The 18717-nt window shown below is 40.2% G+C and overlaps 2 protein-coding genes across 2 annotated transcripts; one reads left to right on the top strand and one right to left on the bottom strand.

Annotated features, from left to right (window-relative positions):
• Positions 1–5488: 5488 nt before the first annotated feature.
• LOC105911708 (2-oxoglutarate receptor 1-like) lies at positions 5489–6587 on the top strand. The gene has a single exon (XM_012840538.2). The coding sequence runs from the start codon at positions 5489–5491 to the stop codon at positions 6548–6550; it is 1062 nt and encodes a 353-aa protein (XP_012695992.1). The 3' UTR covers positions 6551–6587.
• A 4430-nt stretch (positions 6588–11017) lies between these two features.
• Positions 11018–13394, bottom strand: slc5a3a (solute carrier family 5 member 3a). The gene has a single exon (XM_012840539.3). The coding sequence runs from the start codon at positions 13214–13216 to the stop codon at positions 11060–11062; it is 2157 nt and encodes a 718-aa protein (XP_012695993.2). The 5' UTR covers positions 13217–13394; the 3' UTR covers positions 11018–11059.
• Positions 13395–18717: the final 5323 nt, after the last annotated feature.

Raw genomic sequence — 18717 nt, 5'->3', positions numbered from 1 at the left:
ATTACATTCTGGATACGTTACGCCTGTGTCTGTTTTCCTTCCCCCTTCTTCTCCTGCGCTAATGGGGTGACGTCATAATGGTACAGTGCGTGTGACACCACTGATTCCGACAGCTGGTTCTGCATTCTGAGAGAATTATACATGCATACAAATGGAACAAAATGAAAACAAAAAGATAGTTTGAGCTACAAGAGGCATTTCGCAAAATATGCAGTCTGTTTGTAGGCTAGATAATTCATGACCTTGACTAAAATCTATGCTTAAGTTTAATTACATGTGTTTGTGTAAGGCAGAATTCCTCTCTTGCTCTCCTCTCTCTCTCTCTGTCATGTCTGGCTGAAAACTGACCAGACTGAAATATTGATGGTACTGCTTCATGGTCACTGCAGTGGTGATGACAGTTGTCCACACCCAGGATATGAATGAGAGATCAGAGAAAAGCGGGACTGAGGGACTGAGAAACATGACATACAAAAGAAAGAGAGGATTCGATTTTTGAAATGTATCATAAAACAGGTGGTTTATAGGAATACTAATCTGCCATGTATATTTTTGCAGGGTAGAGCGGTCAACTTTCATTTGGATCAAATCTTGACATTGAAACATGTACTGATGGCTGAGACAGTGTCTATCACAGCATTATCGGGAGAATCATATATGTGACATTAAAACTCCTGAGGCCATTCTGGAATATTTTTATCCTGGTCCTCTGATTCCCTGCAGTGTGCTCCACTTCTTATTGCTGTTGCTATGGCAATTTATTACTGTGTCAGTGTCACAGGCCACGGATGTGGGGTATTTCAGGATGAACACCCTTAAAGTAAAACAAAAAAGGGGAGAATTTCAAGGCTCTCCCTGCAAGTATGTAAAGAGTAAAGTGTTGATTCCTGAAGCTATCTTTAAAGAAAATATATGCATTGGTATAGGGAGAATCTGTTTTGGCCTGAGGTACTCAGCTGTGTAGTCATGAATCATCCGGTAAGTGTGTGGGTCTGTAGGCGGTTAAGTGTTCAGGCATAGATATGTGTGTAGGTGTGTGTGTGTGTGTTTGTGTGTGTCCACTTTCAGGCAGACAGACAAACAGATGGAAAGATAGATAGATAGATAGATAGATAGATAGATAGATAGATCGATCGATAGATAGATAGATAGATAGATAGATAGATAGATAGATAGATAGATAGATAGACAGATATCTTTCTTCATTCATGGGTAAGATAACCTTTCTTGATTTCTTGTTCTTGATAACAAATGCAGATGGAAAGATACCATGCAGTGTGGTTCCTCCCTGGTTTGTTGCGTTCACGAGGCCTGCAGCTGAAGTGGGGGTGGAGAGGTGGCATGGAGACCGCTGTGAGTGTGAGAGGAGAGAGGAGCCAGTGGTGAGAACGCCCACGCACCACCTACAGCCCCTGCCAGGCCTGAGGTAAGCCGTACACACACACATTCTCTCTCTCTCTCTCTCTCTCTCTCTCTCTCTCTCTCAACACATACACACACACACGTTTTCGCTCTCTCTTTCTTTTTAACACATATACGCACACATAGAGACACACGTTTCGCTATCTCTCTCTCTCTCTCTCTCTCTCTCTCTCTCTCTTACAGTTTTTCTCAGTTGCCTTGGTACATTTCTCAAATCATCCTTAACATTTTAAAAACTGTAAGTGCATTTCTCAAAACAATTTGTACAAACAGCAACACACAGTTGATAACCTGGAAAAGCCTGGATATGCCTTAGTTTATGTCTCAAAAGAAAATAGCGTCAATGAATATGTCAGTGCCACCAAAATGCAAGTCCTATTGACACTGTTGGTAAACAAGACATTGAAATACTTAGTCATGTTGTCAATATGAAATTATAGCCTGGAAGTGCATTCCTTGTTTCCACATGTGGTTTTACAGTGTCTCTTTCTCTCACTTGGAATTGATAATCACCCTACCAGATTATTGCGTGTCTCCAAGTAACTGAATATTATTCTCTAGCAAGTCTAATGCTGTTCATGTCACTGACAACAATTTCAATTTCAATTTCAACAAGGCTCCAAGTGTTTTGATAATAATGGATGCAGGAAATTACTTGAGGACTGGACAGTAGTCACAAATATAACCTGTTTTTAAAACAATGACCAAAACCAAAACCCGAAAGAGATCCCTGTGGATGATTAACAGTGAAAATATGACTGAACACATTGTTGTCTGACATAGTGACACGCACTGTAAGTTGGAGTTCCCCTCTAGCTGGCATGGCACGTCAACTTTGGTTTGGTGGCCTATCAGGTTTTACATTCAGTATTTGAACAAATCACACGTTACCAATTAAGGTTTGAGTAACAAGAAATTAAGAAAACATTCCAAAAATTGTCATGTCATTGAAACTGAAGATGCATATACAGTAGGTGACATTGGTTTAACCCATTTGCATGTCATGACTTACACAATAATAGATACCTATGTATTTTAGGGGTAAGACTAAATGTACACAGCAGACAATTGTACATACCATTTACGAGAATGTACAAAAGCATTTGCAAAATGTTGAAAAGAATGAGAAACATGTGGCAGTTCCTTACATTCAGCCACACAGAAATATGCCTCCAAACACACAAAAGTATAAAAAAACATACCCTCTCTATGGATCTTACACAGAACATAAAGGTCCTATTTTGGTCACAACCTCTTGACAAGCTTGCTATTAGTATAGTTAAAGATGTTTTTTCCAGAATGTTATCTCTAATTTATGGAAATAATAAACATAGATATGTGTATGTAGGGACTATAGGGAAATGTACATAGATAAGTAGCCTACTGTATACCAAATAAGCAAGGGGACACAGGGGAGATACAAAGTTACTTACATGACAGTGGCTGAAATTGCAGGCCTGGACTTGACTGAAAAAAAATCATGTTGTGATAACAGAATAGTCCAGGTGAGTAGTGGATTGATTTTTGGCTTCCTTGTTTACCACTGCAAAAACGCTGGTTATTAATTAATACTCACACTGCATCATGCTTATTAAATTATCTTCATTAGCTGATTGATAAAGACAGTTGCTTTCTTTTTAGCATCACATTGAGGGAAGGAAAGCGTTCTTTTTTATGTTATCACAATAATGAAAAACAAACTATATTTTCTACTTTCAGATTTCCTGCCATCTTAAATGCTTTGTATATAATGTTTTGAGACATAACTGAATAATTACATAAAAACTTTGCAAAGATATGAAGAAATTTGATGAGCGGTTTGCTTCGGTTGAGAATTGTGCTCCATCTAGAGGCCATTGTCTGATACATTCTGAGAACATGAAAATCACCTAAACAGGCATTTTCTGGGTTATTTGCTTGATTTCATTGCAAGGGTATCAAGGGGTCCTGGAGATACCTACAATTGTCACTACACTGCCAAATACAAAATCTAAATAACAAAAGTTTTTAACAAAGTGTATCATAATTTTGCCTTTTTACAGCATATACAGTAAAATATGATGTTTTTGACTGATAACACATTTCAGGTCATTTTTCTTTTTTTTTTGGAGTAACTGAAACTCACTTGGAGGATAAAAGAAATCATAGCAGTTTGTAAATAGTGCTTCCTTCTCGATATATATACAAAACTGTTAAAAAATTGTTGCATGCGTTCTGCATGCAATGCATCACAACTTTACACTGTAAACTGAAACCTGAAAACACAAAAGAACTCCAAAAGGTAATTTCTTTAACTCACTGTTTTAACACACTTAGTTAAAAATCTCCACGCCCACCTGCATTGGTGATGACATTCTAGATAATGAATTAATGTATATATATAATTATATCAAACACCGGCCCAGCAGACAGAGAACTATGGTTTGTTTTTTGCAACACAGCTATTTTCCACTGCATCCACTGCTAGCCACTTACCATCACAACATAAATAAACTGTATGTTAACAACATAATTATCAGTACATAACATGCGTAATATATATTCAAATTTAAAACTCTTTCTGTAGGAAGATTCTCATGTTTGTTCTGTCTTATAATGGTCATCAGATGAGTTGGATAACGTGTCTATCATGGCGAGAGCCAAGATAAAACTAAAAAACAAAAGTCAAAGATTAACATCTGAGGAGGAAACCATGTGTCTCCATGTGTCTTGAAATTACAAAGCAAACAAAAATATTCTAAAAGTTCCCTTGAAAAGTTATTATATCTTTATACTAATTATGTTTTTACTTGTCAGAATCCTGTACAAAATCATCCATAATCAATAGTATCTCAATGAATAAAAAGCAATATTTTTATCTTTGTGATACATTTCTTCTCGCTTTTTGGAATCTTTTTTGTTTGTTTTAAACACAGTTTTATTGCATTGTGGCCTTGGGCTCTGTAAAGTGCCTCGTTGTGGCGCTATAGAAATATAATGGAATTGAAATGAATAACATCATTTTGCAATGTTACCTGTTGAATACTTATCGTGTGAGGCTTACAGCAATCAGCCGAGCTATCAAGTGGGGAGGAGAAGGAACTCAGATTTACAGTAGCTGTTCTTCTTTCCAACAAGTCCCTTTTGTTTGCACACTTTAGGTTTTTGTATAGTTCCGCATGTCTTGATTGCATAACCATTAAGTCCCCAGGCCACAGTTGTAGTTATTTCCCTCTAGCGCTTAGAGGGAATTTGATCATACGATAACGATAGCCACCTTCAGTGTGAAAAAAAAACGTTTCTATTTCTGGGAAGTTGAGGAACCAAAGGAGACGTATGGTGAAAGTACAGCCTCCAAGCTCTTAGAGTGGAATAGTGGCAGGGGAATAAAAAAGACAGACTGCTGTCAGGGCAACATCATCAGCGAGACATCACAGTCATCAAATGTAAGTACTTAATTCCCAAAGCTTTAAATGGGTTAGATTATCAGTGTAATTTGTTGTCTTTTCTTTTTTGCTATATGATGAAATTCATATGTGGATATGTATGAATTGATGCATCAAAAATGTATATAAATATTTTTGTCAGTCTGTTTGTGAACAACCAGTCCTTTTAGGACTTGACTTCGTCAAGATTAGAGATGCTCTTATCTCTGATCTATTTCTATTATCTATCAATTTACCTTCCAAAGAATTAAGAACAAAAATATTATTTTAACTTTACTTAAGTATACTTTCATTTTCATTAACTTTATTGTATTTATTTAACTTTTACTGACTTTTTCGTAATTTCGTATTCAAATGATCACATATGAAGCAAACACTGATTGTTACACTTATGGAGATAATATTAAAACAATCCGTTCATCCATTCACATCATATTTCACGTTCATATCCATTCACAGTGCAAGGAATTTAAAACAAAAGTTTTTTTGTGGATGCATGCCTCGTTGTCCTTGGCCACGGTTGTACTGACAAAGAACCTCTGTAAAAAATGAAATAGCTCATATATTTAGATGATATGATGCAGATATAGCCCAAAGGACTATGAGTCTAAATCTCCTTATCTGTCACCAGCAGCACCAGAATGGCCTACGTCATATACCATGGGAACGGATCGGATAGGAACTGCACTGACGTGGATCACCTGATGAAGCGTTACTACCTGCCGGTCATGTACAGCCTCATCTTCATTGTGGGCCTGGTGGGTAATATCACCTCTCTGCTGGTCTACTTTGCCAAGCTGCGGCCGTGGAAGAGCAGCAGCGTGATCATGGTGAACCTGGCCTCCACCGACCTCCTCTACGCCTTCAGCATGCCCTTTCTGGTGTACTACTACACCCGCGGCGACTCGTGGAACCTGGGCGGCTTCATGTGCCTCTTTGTGCGCTTCGGCTTCCACTTCAACCTCTACGGCAGCATCCTCTTCCTCACCTGCCTGGCCATATTCCGTTATGTGGTCGTGGTGTATCCGATGCGGGCGGCGGAGATCCAGCGAGTGCGGTGGGGGGTGCTGGCCTGCGTCGCCGTCTGGGTGCTTGCCGCGGCCCAGATCGCCCCCATGCTGACCATGATCTCCATGGTGGAGCTCAACAACAAGACCTACTGCCTGGACTTTGCCAGCAATGACCCGGAGCAGCTGTGGTGGTATGGCTGGCTGCTGACGGCAGTGGGGTTCCTGTTGCCCTTGGTGGTGGTATGCGGGTGCTACTTACGCATTGTGCGCGTGCTGGCCAAGGGGCCGCACACAAGCAGCCAGGGGAGAGTGAAGGCGAGGCGCCTCATCGTGGTGGTGATGGTGTGCTTCGTGGTGTGCTTCCTGCCCTACCACGTGCTGCGCGTCCTGCGAGTTTACACACGCCGCAAGACCGACTCGTCCTGCCTCATGGAGCGCTGGGTGCACGCCGCCTACATCATCTCGCGGCCGTTGGCGGCCCTGAACACTGTGTTCAACCTCATGCTGTACACTCTAGCCGGGGACCGCTTTCAGAGTGCCTTCCTCAGCCTGTTCAAGTATCCAAAGTGTCTGTCCAAAGCCAAGACGCGTATCAGACTAGCGGTGATCAGCAAAGCCAGCTCCAACACAACAAAAGAGGCTGAAACAAACACAACCCAAAGTGGAAACAATTTATCAGTAGAAGGAAAGTGAGTGTGAGATAGGGTTAGTTGATGGTGGCACTCTATGTAATGTCTATAGTTTTCCTAAATATATGTTTTGTTTTTTTGCTGTAAAACTGTTTTGTTAATCTCATATTTAACATAAAGCAGGGCCATTGATTTAAAAACATATTTTCTTTTGTAAGGTGAGGAATTTGTTTGTATTTTTCGGATGGTGTATTTTTTTATATCTAAATGGTCCAAAAGAGTTATAAAAAGAGCATCCTACACTGCTAACAGGTCATACAAAGTTCTTCTCGCTCACACACACACCTACATCAGGAATCTCTCATCATAAGTCTTGACAGCATTATGACCAGAAACATGACTACAACTTTCAGATAACCCGCAGCATCACATGACACCAGAGACAAGCACTATTCAGCGTGCATGCTTCTATGACTTCCTTCTTTGAGGAAGATTCTTTCTTTATAGGAAGAATTTTTCAATTCTCTTAAAAAGACGCAATCATAACAAACAGGAAAGTGTTAACATAATAACCCAAAATTACCTTTTAGAGCCTAACTGGCAATTTACATGTCATATAGTCATGGAGACACCCATAGAAACCTGAACTGCAGCAAATATGGCCCTCAAGATGTTGGTATTATGGTTTAATTACAGCTCTTTAAATAACTTGACTGCTGAACATAAAACTTTTCTGAATATGTGATTTTGTCATCTTTGGTGCAGCACGCATACCCTAGATGTCATACTGATGATCCAGGAAAGGTGATAACGATGTTGAATATCACTAACGCCTTTAAGCAGAGGCTTAACTATGTACTGTATATTATGCAATAGTTCAAGTTAAGAAACTCCTGTTGTGGTGAGAATAGCCTACTCAAGAAGAGGATATTCCCCCAGCTCATGTTTTAACCTCGTGCATGTGTATGGGAGAGGAGGGTGGAACAAAGCAAGTTTAAAAATAGGCTAAATCCAGATACTTTTGTGTGATGGTGTACCTCCCCTCTGATGAAGCCTGGTAAAGTATTTGTTCCCCTTTCACACTTTGGGACTTTTAGTTTCCAATTGTTAAATCTAATTTCATTTTAGACCTAACACTGATCATAAATTGTGCAAGGTTGGTCTACACTATGAAATATCTCATGTAAATGTCCCATTGTGCGCACATGATATCTAAAACCCAAATTGAATATTTCAGTGCTGTCGAACCAAATACTTTATGAGACTTATAAAAGAAAACATTTTAGTTACATTAGCCAGCACAGAGGCACCCAATAATATCTTTCTTGACTGCTTTAAATAACTTAGTGGCTAAAAATGAAGTGTATATTTCAGTGGCGGCTAAATGTTAAATATGTATTTCAATGGTAAATATTGAATGTGTTTTTCAGTGAATTTAAATGCATAAAAGGCGCAAGTTCCCCAAATATTTTGCCTTTTGTAATTTGTTTTTCTATTGGTCTTGGATGATGTGCGTGCTGAGAAAAGTTGCGTGTGAAAGGTGGCCTTGAGAGAATGTTACATAAAATGTGGGGAAACACCTAAATCTCCTTTGTTGTGACAGATTTGAAGGCATTTTTCATTCTTATGACCTCTTGTGTCAGGAAATACAATCACACAGTTGCAGCACCTGTTTTAGATTACCGTCAGTCGGACAAAAGAGATTAGATAGCGACCTACCAGTCCGGCAGCCATCCAGGAACACTACAATTCGGAGTCATTATCACATAATTACATAGGCATCATGTTCATTTCTTAATCCCTTTTCTCTCTTCCTCTTGTTATTCTACCTCAGCTCGACACTGTAATAGGCTCTCTCTAACACAATTTTATGATATTTGCTTTGGGTGAAAGGGACATAGACTAAGTCTGTAAACACAATAATCGGGACATATTTGTCAACTCTACCAGATAATAAATGCCAAGTGGTGCCCAGCTGTGATATAGATCACATGATTTACATCCAGTATTTCATAGCTTTAGGGTGAAATTCTGAGAACATAAATGGACTGAATCCAGATAATAACAGATAGTACAGGAACAGGTGTAATGACTATACATGGAAGTGCATTTCAAACAGCTGACATTAGAAGAATAGGTAGTTAGTACACGCATCAGCTGCATCATCACTTGCTTATGTGTTCCCATGTCTTTGTTTTTTCCTCTATGTGCTCATCATGGAATCAGCCAACATTGATAATACAGATTGTACATAAGCAATAAGTAGTTCACTGATATATTTCTACAAATGGCAAATCAGATTACAACCCCAACCTAAGGTCTCAAGATCACATTCACCTGTCTTGATGTCTGACAGCGTGTGGAGCGGAGGACTCTCACTCCACCTAGTGGAAGAGATGAACAGACAACAGCGGGAAACTTTACAAATAAATTGAGGTTACCTTGCATTGTGCTCAAAGCAGAACGCCAACCTGATTTTTGCAGCTATATCAAATAGATGCGATGAAATTAACAACTTTAAAGAGTGTCTGATCATACTTGGTTGTGTGACTTTTAATGACCATGACACCACCCTGAACCATAATGTCTGCAGCAGAGGCTAATACATTTGGCCAACAGTTAAGAAAATACATAGTGTTTAATGCACAACAGTCTGATGTATGAACAAATGCAACTAGCCAGTCAAAAAAGACTAGACACATGATCAGATAAAAGAAAAAGTTTTTCGCTGTCCCTTCTGTTGCCCACTACTAGCACACATTGATGTGGGTTTGGTGGTCTTAGGGACAAAAGCCTACAAAACACGTGGAACAGATTCCCCAAGTAGGTCATGGTTAACCTCTATAACATACAACTTCTATCCGCTCGCTTCTGGTCTGTATTCAGATGAGCAATACCATAAAACAAAGAAACTGGACAGTTTAAGTAATGTGAAAGCGAAGCTAGTGTTACTTTTTCACAGAGTTCACAGAGGCTGCATTTTAGTTTGTCTAAGATAGTAAAATAGAGAAAGACAGAAAGAGATACACTTGAATGGCCCATTCTGAGAGCCAGAGAGGTCTTCTAAGGACAGGCTGCCACTGAAACCAAGTGTTTCATTTTTTGACTGAATGAACAAGGTATCAAAAAGCAGCTAATTTATACCAGACACTAAAAATACACCGTAAGCCAACTTATTTATAGTGTACAATCCCACAGTATAATATCCAAAAGGTGATTCTCCTACAAAGATTATTACACATTTTAAAAGGAAAATATGATACATGCAAGCGTGTACACACACAGTGATTGTTTAATGAAGAAATGCTAATTAAATGACATATTTCACTTTCATACTTTAATACTACATAGTTTCCTTACAATCAGCTAAGCCTAAATAATCACTTGTTGCAACATCACAATCTCACAATTATTCTAACACTTCAGACACATCCCTTTGATACCTCTACGCAGGTTATTGCAAACTTAGTGACTTATACAGTATACAGTACACAGTACCATATGCACATGACCTTATTTCCAGTCATTACAGACTAGCGTGGACCATGAGCTGTATATTTCCACTGGTGAGTTGGGGGAGGTAAAACTGGGCCATGCGGTGGGGACACACTGGAGATGTGTGCAGCACTTCCAGCGAAGATAAACCACAGTGACCCAAATATAGAAAGGTGAAAAAAAACAACCTCTCGCTAAATGTCACCAAACTCTGTAGTCAAATAAAATGGACTGACACTGTTCACAACACACATTCTGTGTAAGATTTATCTTTGCAAACACAGAAATATCCTGCAATAGACACGTATACTGTCCATTTTAAAGATATTTAGCAGTGGGCTTATGAACTCACCAACCTTTTAGTTGTTGATTACATACTTTCTCATAGTAAAATTTACACTAAAGGGTCATGTCTGGTATCCCCAAATTTAGTCTTTATTATTTACAACTGTGACCTATTTTTTCTACACTTTATTAATTCATGGCAATTAATTCTGCATATGTCCTGTGTCAAATGACAATCCAAGTTAAGAGTTTGAAAACATTTTCCTTATTGCCATATTCAGTTGTTACCTGGTTTATAGTTGGCTTTTAGGTAGTCTTTATTCTTTCAAATTGTCTGAAGCTTTATTTAAGTGGTGTAACCAGAAGTGGAAGTCTGCCATACCAGTGGTGCGCTTGCAACTTTAAATTTCATTTACATATCTCAGGTGGAGGGTGTGTATTTTTGCTACAGAGACGTGACTATAACTACAAAATGTGTTCCCTTCTTCAAAGACCAGGACTGGCAAATAAACACACAATGTCAGATACACTTTTACTGCATGAGAATTAGCTTGGACAGTAGTTGTTAACATTGTTAGATAGCTACAGGGGGTTCTTGGAGTCCAGATAATGTTTCTAATGACTAATGACTAATTTGTCACTTGTCACAAGTTATTTTCTGTTAAAAACATTGATACAAAAAAAGAGTGATTTTATGTGTAAAAAAGTAGTTAAGTAACTTATAAGACTATAAAATAATTGTGATAATAAATTGCAACTATTTCATTCAAATGTATACATGCATATTTGCAAATTACAAGGAAAAGTAAACAAAAAAGAAGATCCCAGTGGCACATACTATCACAAGGCCAACGTTGAGGATGATTTTAGTATTGGGAGACTCATGAAGCATCTCTTCAATGTTGCCCATGTCATCTACTTCTGAATTGTCCTCAGCCTTTGCTGGCTCTCCATTGAAGCCACAGAACCACTCTAGCAGCCTCCTGCAGACTCTTCTCTCTCCATCTACACAGAAACCTTCCCCTACATTTCTAGTCGCAGAACGAGACACTGGGTCCAAGTGCCCATTGCCAATCATTAACGGACTTCTTCTCATCTCAGTGTTGGAGGTCATGGTGCTATTTTCACCAGTATCAGCCAGGGGATTTGTGAGACTGGTCACCCCATTTTGGCTCTGTTCAGTGTCATTCTTAATAACCGACGAGTCCTTGGGGGGTGTGCTATTACCATTGCCGTGAACGTGACTGTTGACTTTCAGCTTGAGCATCTCTTCAGGATCTGTGAGTGGAAACTCATCTTTATTGTATAATCCCCAAAAGGTGGTTGTTCTGATTTGGTCCTTGCTCGGGGGAGGGGAACAAAGGCTGACCACCACAGTCACAAGCCCTGAGATCCAAAACAGCCCAGCCGCCACGTACATGAAGTGAACATCTTTGATGAAGGCAGGCCGACTGTCAGGCTCATTGCAGGGGCCCTCCCTGTAGACAAAAGCCAGGACCAGACGGCAGAATCCCAACACGAACCCAACCACACCTCCCCAGAATGCACCAGTCTCGTTGCATCTCTTCCAGAGCACCGCAAGCAGGAAGAGGGCCGCGACAGGAGGGGTGAGGTAGTCACAGACCTCTTGGATGTACAGGAACATCTGACCTCCTTGCATCTCGATGATCATTGGGACCCAGGCGATGCTGATGAGCACCATGAAGGCCACAAAGAGTCGTCCCACCACCATCAGCTCCCTGGAGGATGCGTGTTGGTGAAACATTTTGTAGATGTCGAGGGTAAAGATGGTGCTGGCACTGTTGAAGATGGAGTCCAGATCACTCATCAGAGCGGCAATCATCACAGCCATCATTAGGCCCCTGAGGCCTACTGGCATTATAGACATCACCAGCCGTGGGTAGGCGACGTTGGAGCATCCAGCAGGGCTTCCACATACCTCCATGCAGTGCTCAGGATTTATACAGGCTAGTTCATCTGCAAACAACACTCGAGATATCATGCCAGGGATCACGATGATGAACATTGGTAGTATCTTCAGGAAACCTGCCATTAGTGTTGAGCCTTTGGCATGGGCAATGTTTTTGGCTGCAAGCACCCTTTGCACAATGACTTGATCGGTACACCAGTACCAGAGAGATGCTGGGGTTTGACCCAGGAGGAAGCCTGGCCATGGCAGGTCTTCATCCAATGGTCCCCTTAAGATCTGAAGTGAGTGTGGCTTGGGGTGGATATGGCAGATTTCACTGTTGCTGAAATTCATCTGTAACCTTATTGCTGTGACGTTAGGGCTCGCCTGCATGTACTTCTCTCTCAGTCCTTCCAGGCCTCCGACCTTGTTTAGGCCAATAACAGACAGGCAAAGAGCTCCGGCGATCATGAGAAAAGCCTGGAGAGTATCTGTGTATATGACAGCAGCGAGGCCTCCTGTGATGGTCAGCAGAGCCGTCGTGGTGATTAACAAGATGATTGACAGGTAGAGGTTCCATCCTAGAGACTCTTGTATGAAGAGAGCACCAGAATACAGGTCTACAGAGAGTTTGGTAAAGATGTAGAGGATCAAAGAGAGAGCAGCGAAGTAAATTTTCAGCCTCTTTCCTCCAAATCTTTTGGAGAGGTATTCGGGCATGGTGTAAACTCCCGAGTGAATGTACACAGGGATGAAGACCCAGCCTAGAAGCTGGAGAAGCAGCAGGGCGTTGAACTCCCAAGCGCCCACCGCAAACCCACTCGCTGCTCCAGATCCAGCCAGGCCAATGAAGTGTTCGCTGCCGATGTTACTGACGAACAGCGACGCCCCGATCACAAACCAGTTCATGGAGCGACCGGCGAGGAAGTACCCACTCACTGTGCTGCGGTTGGCACGCCACATGGCAAAGAAGCCAAAGCACAGGACCAGAACAAAGTACAGGGCCACTACCACTATGTCTGCTGCCTCCATCACCGCCATCTTAAAATATTTTGAAAGCTATGACGCTAGCGTAGAGAAGTGCCAGGTAAAAGCTGAGAAGTCCAAGGTGGTTTTTGGTTGGAATACCAGCAGTGGAATTTGAGCCTTGTAAGATTATAAAGTATTGCTCTGCACCCCATGTACTTTGAAGGTTTACTGAGGATATATTTTCAGCACATGCAGCAGGTTGGTGATGTATTCAGTTACTGTACAGACATCCTGCAAAGAAGAAGAAACAACAGGATAGGATTTAACCAACATCTAATTTTAACCATAACTTAATTTCAGAAGGAATTACTGATTTAAGAGTTCCATTATAGCTAGCTAGTTACGTAGATACTGACAACAAAACATGACGGAAAAAGTCTGACAGGACTATCTGTAAGGTAAGTGATGCAGCCAAAGAAAGAAAGAAAGAGACTGGGGAAAAACCAGACAAAACATTATTTACATTTCTGTATACAGTGTTATTGACAGTTTTGCCCAATGGCCTATTGAGTTGGCTGATAAATGACAATAAATCAATATAGAGAGGCAGCTCAATATCCCAGTCATGGGTATTTTCATGCTTCATAGAGTAGGGAATGAGTAGAGTTGTTAATGGCAGCCTGCACCACATTTCAATATTAGTTAATAATCCTCAGAAAAGCCACATGCCCACTTGGCCGTGAAACAATGCTGAACTGAATGAACACTATATCCATGTCAAAACATATTATCATGTCAAATGTTCCATGTTTCTGTTAGCGTGTTTTTTCTCACCCCACTACTATTAGTGAACTAATTAAATAGCTTATATGTTGGACTATGACTAATACACTAAATGAATTAATCTTGCACTCATATCGAATGAAATATCCATAACTCATATCCAAAAACACTGTGTACTCTGAGAATTTTATTAGACAAAGATTTACTTTGGCTCTTACAAAAACTCACCCACAGTCCCTAAATGAATAATTATAAATGCCTCTTAGTCTCAGCAATGTGTAGACTCAGTTAGATAAATATATAGACCTATTTAAGCCATCTTTCAGTGACAGCACTGTAAATGTGTGTTCCTAGTTGTTTTCTTACAGATGACCCAAGATGCCAGCTGCCCATAGAGAATTACCTTATTTTGAGAACTGACAGTTAGGCAAGTACAGGTAGGCCTACAGCAGATACAGGCTATGTAAGAATATATGGATGGTCAGGTTTAAATGTTTAGTGTTATGACAAAGTATTTAGTACAAAGTAATTAGCCACGATGGAGGCATGATTTAATTTCGGTTTAATTCATGACACATGTAGATAAATCCTACTCTGACCTCAATAAACACAGAGATCCAACTCTTCAGAGAGCACCTCCCTTCCTAACTTGCACTTTTACTCGTACTTAACTTGCACTTTTTTCTATTTCTTATGTAAAATAGTATTTATTGTAACACTAGGTCTCTATTGCTCGTAGCTTGACTGTTCTCTCCCTTTTACGTCGTTTGGACAAAAGCGTCAGCTAAATGACTAAATGTAAATGTAAATGTATTAAAGTTGTGACATTATGGCCATTTTGTGATTAATTGTCAATATTAAATACAAACCTTGACATATACATCTACCAGAAGACAACAACAAAACAAGAATTATACTAGAGAGAGTATCATCAATTCAACTCCCTTGAGGTTAGGATAATAAAAAAGAACTAAAAAAAAAACTTTATAAAAAAACTTAACTCACTCTGAAATGCCAGTAGCGAACTCCTGCATCACTGCCAAACCGATAGCCATTACGTGATATTAAGACATTAAGTAGGCTAATAATCGATTTTGTACCTAAGACAACATGCCTAAATTCATATTTTTCCACTTACCTCCAAGTTGTAGGAGGATATAACTGCTGATGCCTTCTTAAATATGTCAAGTTGTCCGTCACTGGGAATTTCACCATGCGTAGTTCTTACCTTTCGGTGGTAGATTTATAACTGTCGGAGTTCACCTGACTCGATGTTTGTTCTCATGTACGAATAGAAATATTTGGGCATCCATTAAACAGGTCACACCTCCACAGTTTAACACCTAGACCACGCTGTGGCTGCGTGAGAGAGATCACACACCCACGCACACACACACACACACAGGGCCGGCGTGTCCCCTGAGACCGAGACAAAATTAATCAATTAACCCCACCCCATCCAAATGACACCAGGCATGGAATATTCAACACCATGCTTTATGGTAGGCTACGTCAACTGCTCATTCAGAAACGGTCAAAATAGCCTACAGGCTTATATGAAATCACATCACATGCTACCTATAGCCACATATAAACTCATAAGACCACTTCCAAGCGTTAGAAAATGCCGAGTTGTAGACAATCACTTCAAGTCAGCGTTGTGTAAAACACGATCTGCTGACAACGACACATGTAGGTTAAGTGAGCAATGTAAAAAGTCATCAGCTCCTAAGAGCACAGTGAATTGTGAACCACTGTGAGAGCACTGTGAACCAGACCATCAATCTGTCTTGAGACAGGGCAGAGCCCAAAACGTTTTTTAAACATTTTTTTTTATAAATTTCAAACTGACTTTAATTAGCTAGCTGTTTTTCTTTTCTTTTCTTTAGCCAGCTGGTAGATAGCCACTTAAAGTTACAAGTAGCCTTCTGTAATTGCTAGCCAACTACCTAACGTTAACCTACAGAGTAGCTACTGTAGCCTACATGATAAGGACCACATGTTGACTAATGTGGCAAACAACAATGTCCCACCTTGCTCTTTTGATTGATGCATCAGCATGTCTGTCTTGTTTAAGAAAAGTAGCCATTCGCTCCCTTGCAGGTATAATGTCATCTTTTATTTCCTGTATTCTTTTGCAAGATCCGTGAGTTGACATTTTGACAGCTTGATTTTGTAAGGGGGTGTAGGCCAAGTAGGCTAAGGTGGGGCTACCCTTATGACCAAAGCATTTTGTTATGTAATAGGGGTACATTTTAAGGCTATATTGTAGCATGAAGACAAATTAATAGATGGACATTTATTAGTGAGGATCACTCTCCAGTGGCGGCGCCAGAGATTTTCTGCAGGTGCTATGGGGGTGCTCGGCGTTTTACCGAGGGTGCTATGAAATTAGGGTGATAGCATATGTCACATGGTTCTCTACTACAACACCTCCCCACCATATCGTCATATCTGTTTACATGTTTGCTCTCTGAAGCGTCTTTATGGTCCATGAAAAGCGCCATACATCGATCGTATTATTATTATTATCATTAGGCTGCTTCCGACGGACACGCACATAGCCGTGTTCCTCTGCGACGGTCACTGACAAAATGCATGCAGCATGTTATAGATTCCGCAATCCCAAATACTTCACTTACTTCAGTGGGGGTTAAAGTTGGCGCCAGATGACCACCAGGTCACCACTACCATGTCTGACAAATTAAACTAAACATAAATAGTTCAATACATTCTAAACTAAAGAGGGCAAATTAGAATAGCAGATAGAATGAACTAAAACAGTCAAAGAGTCAGAAATGCTTTCAAAAAGTATATATTATTTCAGGTCACAATCAATAAAAACATAGAAGCTTATGTATACCTGGCTAGCACAGACAGACTGCTCGTCCTAGGCTAGAATCTCTGATTTTTTAAGGCGGATCCAGAAAAATCCCAAAAAGAGACCGCATTCATTAATGTTACACAGCTAACAAGACCGTTCCACCTTAAATCTTAAACGGTGTAAAGATGCAGGCCCCTTTTAAAAGTGAATGAAACAAAACAGTAGGCACTCAAAACCACAATAATCAGAGCTAGATCATTGTATCATTGTACAATACAACTCTTAAAGAACAGGCAAAAATGCAAACAAAACTATGCTGGAAAAGCAAAATCCGGGCAAGCCAGCAGACCAGGCGTAGCATGGCTAGCACCCTCAGTAGAGGTGTAGCATAGGGTTGATCTCTTTGACTACGACGTTCCTCTTCTTCTAAATCAGATTCAGATACCCCTTGCATTTCTTCTTCTTCTTCAACGTCACATGATTCTTCTACTCGTGGAATTTTGGGTATCAAAAACCGATCCATTATTGTGAATTTGTTGATACTACCGCTTGACTTTGACTTTGACAGTGCACTAGCTCTCTTTCTCCTTCAATCGTCAGGAAACGTCAACGTTCACGCATGCGACGTGTCTGTGTCGTGCTACTTGAACAATCTGTTCATTTCAATCTGTTATTATTTTCTTTTGTGATTGGAATATTATTATCACACAATAAATTAAATTAAGAACGCAGAATGAAATTAAATAACAATAATAAATACACCATTATTTTCTTGGGGGTGCTATGGGGGTGCTATGGCTAATCCAGGGGGAGCTATAGCACCCCCTAGCCCCCCCCTGGCGCCGCCCCTGTCACTCTCTGTCTTGGGGTAATTCACTAAGGCAAGACGAAGCTAGCCATCCTCTGTTGAAGACCATTTTGGCAAGAGCAAGGTCATTTTAATCAATCTCCTCTTTAAAGGCCTATCTAAAGCTCGGTTTAGGCCAACAAAGGCTGACATTGTGTTTTCTGATATTCAAACAGTATGATGTTCACATGAAATGCAACTTGTCTTTAAAAACCTCGTAAATGTTTTCTCTGTTATCAACATGAGTTAATGGGCAACCCATGGCGATGTCCATGCCCAGTGACCTAGCATAAAAGTGTTTTTGTGTAGACAAGCTGGGGTAATGTACATGAGCGTCAGACAGACGACAAGCCCTGCATGCCTTGGGTTGTCTTCAGGCATACCGTTTCTGTCTCAAATTGCAAGAAAATTATGCATTTAGCTGCCAGAATTTTTTCCAGGGGAGCCCCTGAACCCCCCTATAGGTCTAAGCTAAGCTCAGAATGTTTTCAACTAGCAACGCCCCATGTCACAAACACTGTTGTCTTCAACAGTTAAAAACAGTTTAGGTTCTACTCAATAAACTTCAAGAAGAACAACCTATTAACTGATTTTGGCACATCTTGCAGTGACATTATACATACGTCTTTAACGGAGCAACATTTGTTTTACTGTCATCCTTATAGTTGTAGGTAATAACCAAAATATATACTTTTGTCGGTTAATAACTGAAACATCCTGTTCATGGTCGGCTCTAACTGAAACATCCTGTTCAACTCAAGTCTTGGAAAATATTGTACACTCAGACAGAAACTGACATCTTGACTCGCCCTAACGAACCAAAACAAGTGTTTTCTGCACAGCCACAATGATGTTGCGCTTTTCCTCCAGTTCATCATTAGATAGGCTTTCTCTAATAACCTTGTCTCTGTTAACCGCTGGACTCATCACGTTACACATTGATGAAGCCAAGCTGTCACTTTTAGCGTCTTGGCGGACCTACTGACACCTTCTCATTAGAGATGTTGCTGACCATGACTTGTTGACTCATCATGCAAGAAAGATGTTTAGACATTTAGTTTTGCTGCATAACATAAGCAAAAACAGACTAGGCCAATGTATCATAACTGACCTGTTGCA

Source organism: Clupea harengus, chromosome 21 (genome assembly GCF_900700415.2).
Source record: "Clupea harengus chromosome 21, Ch_v2.0.2, whole genome shotgun sequence".
NCBI classification, from domain to species: domain Eukaryota; kingdom Metazoa; phylum Chordata; class Actinopteri; order Clupeiformes; family Clupeidae; genus Clupea; species Clupea harengus.
Note: the sequence above shows the minus strand (reverse complement) of the source record. Positions and strands in the feature narration are given on the sequence as shown.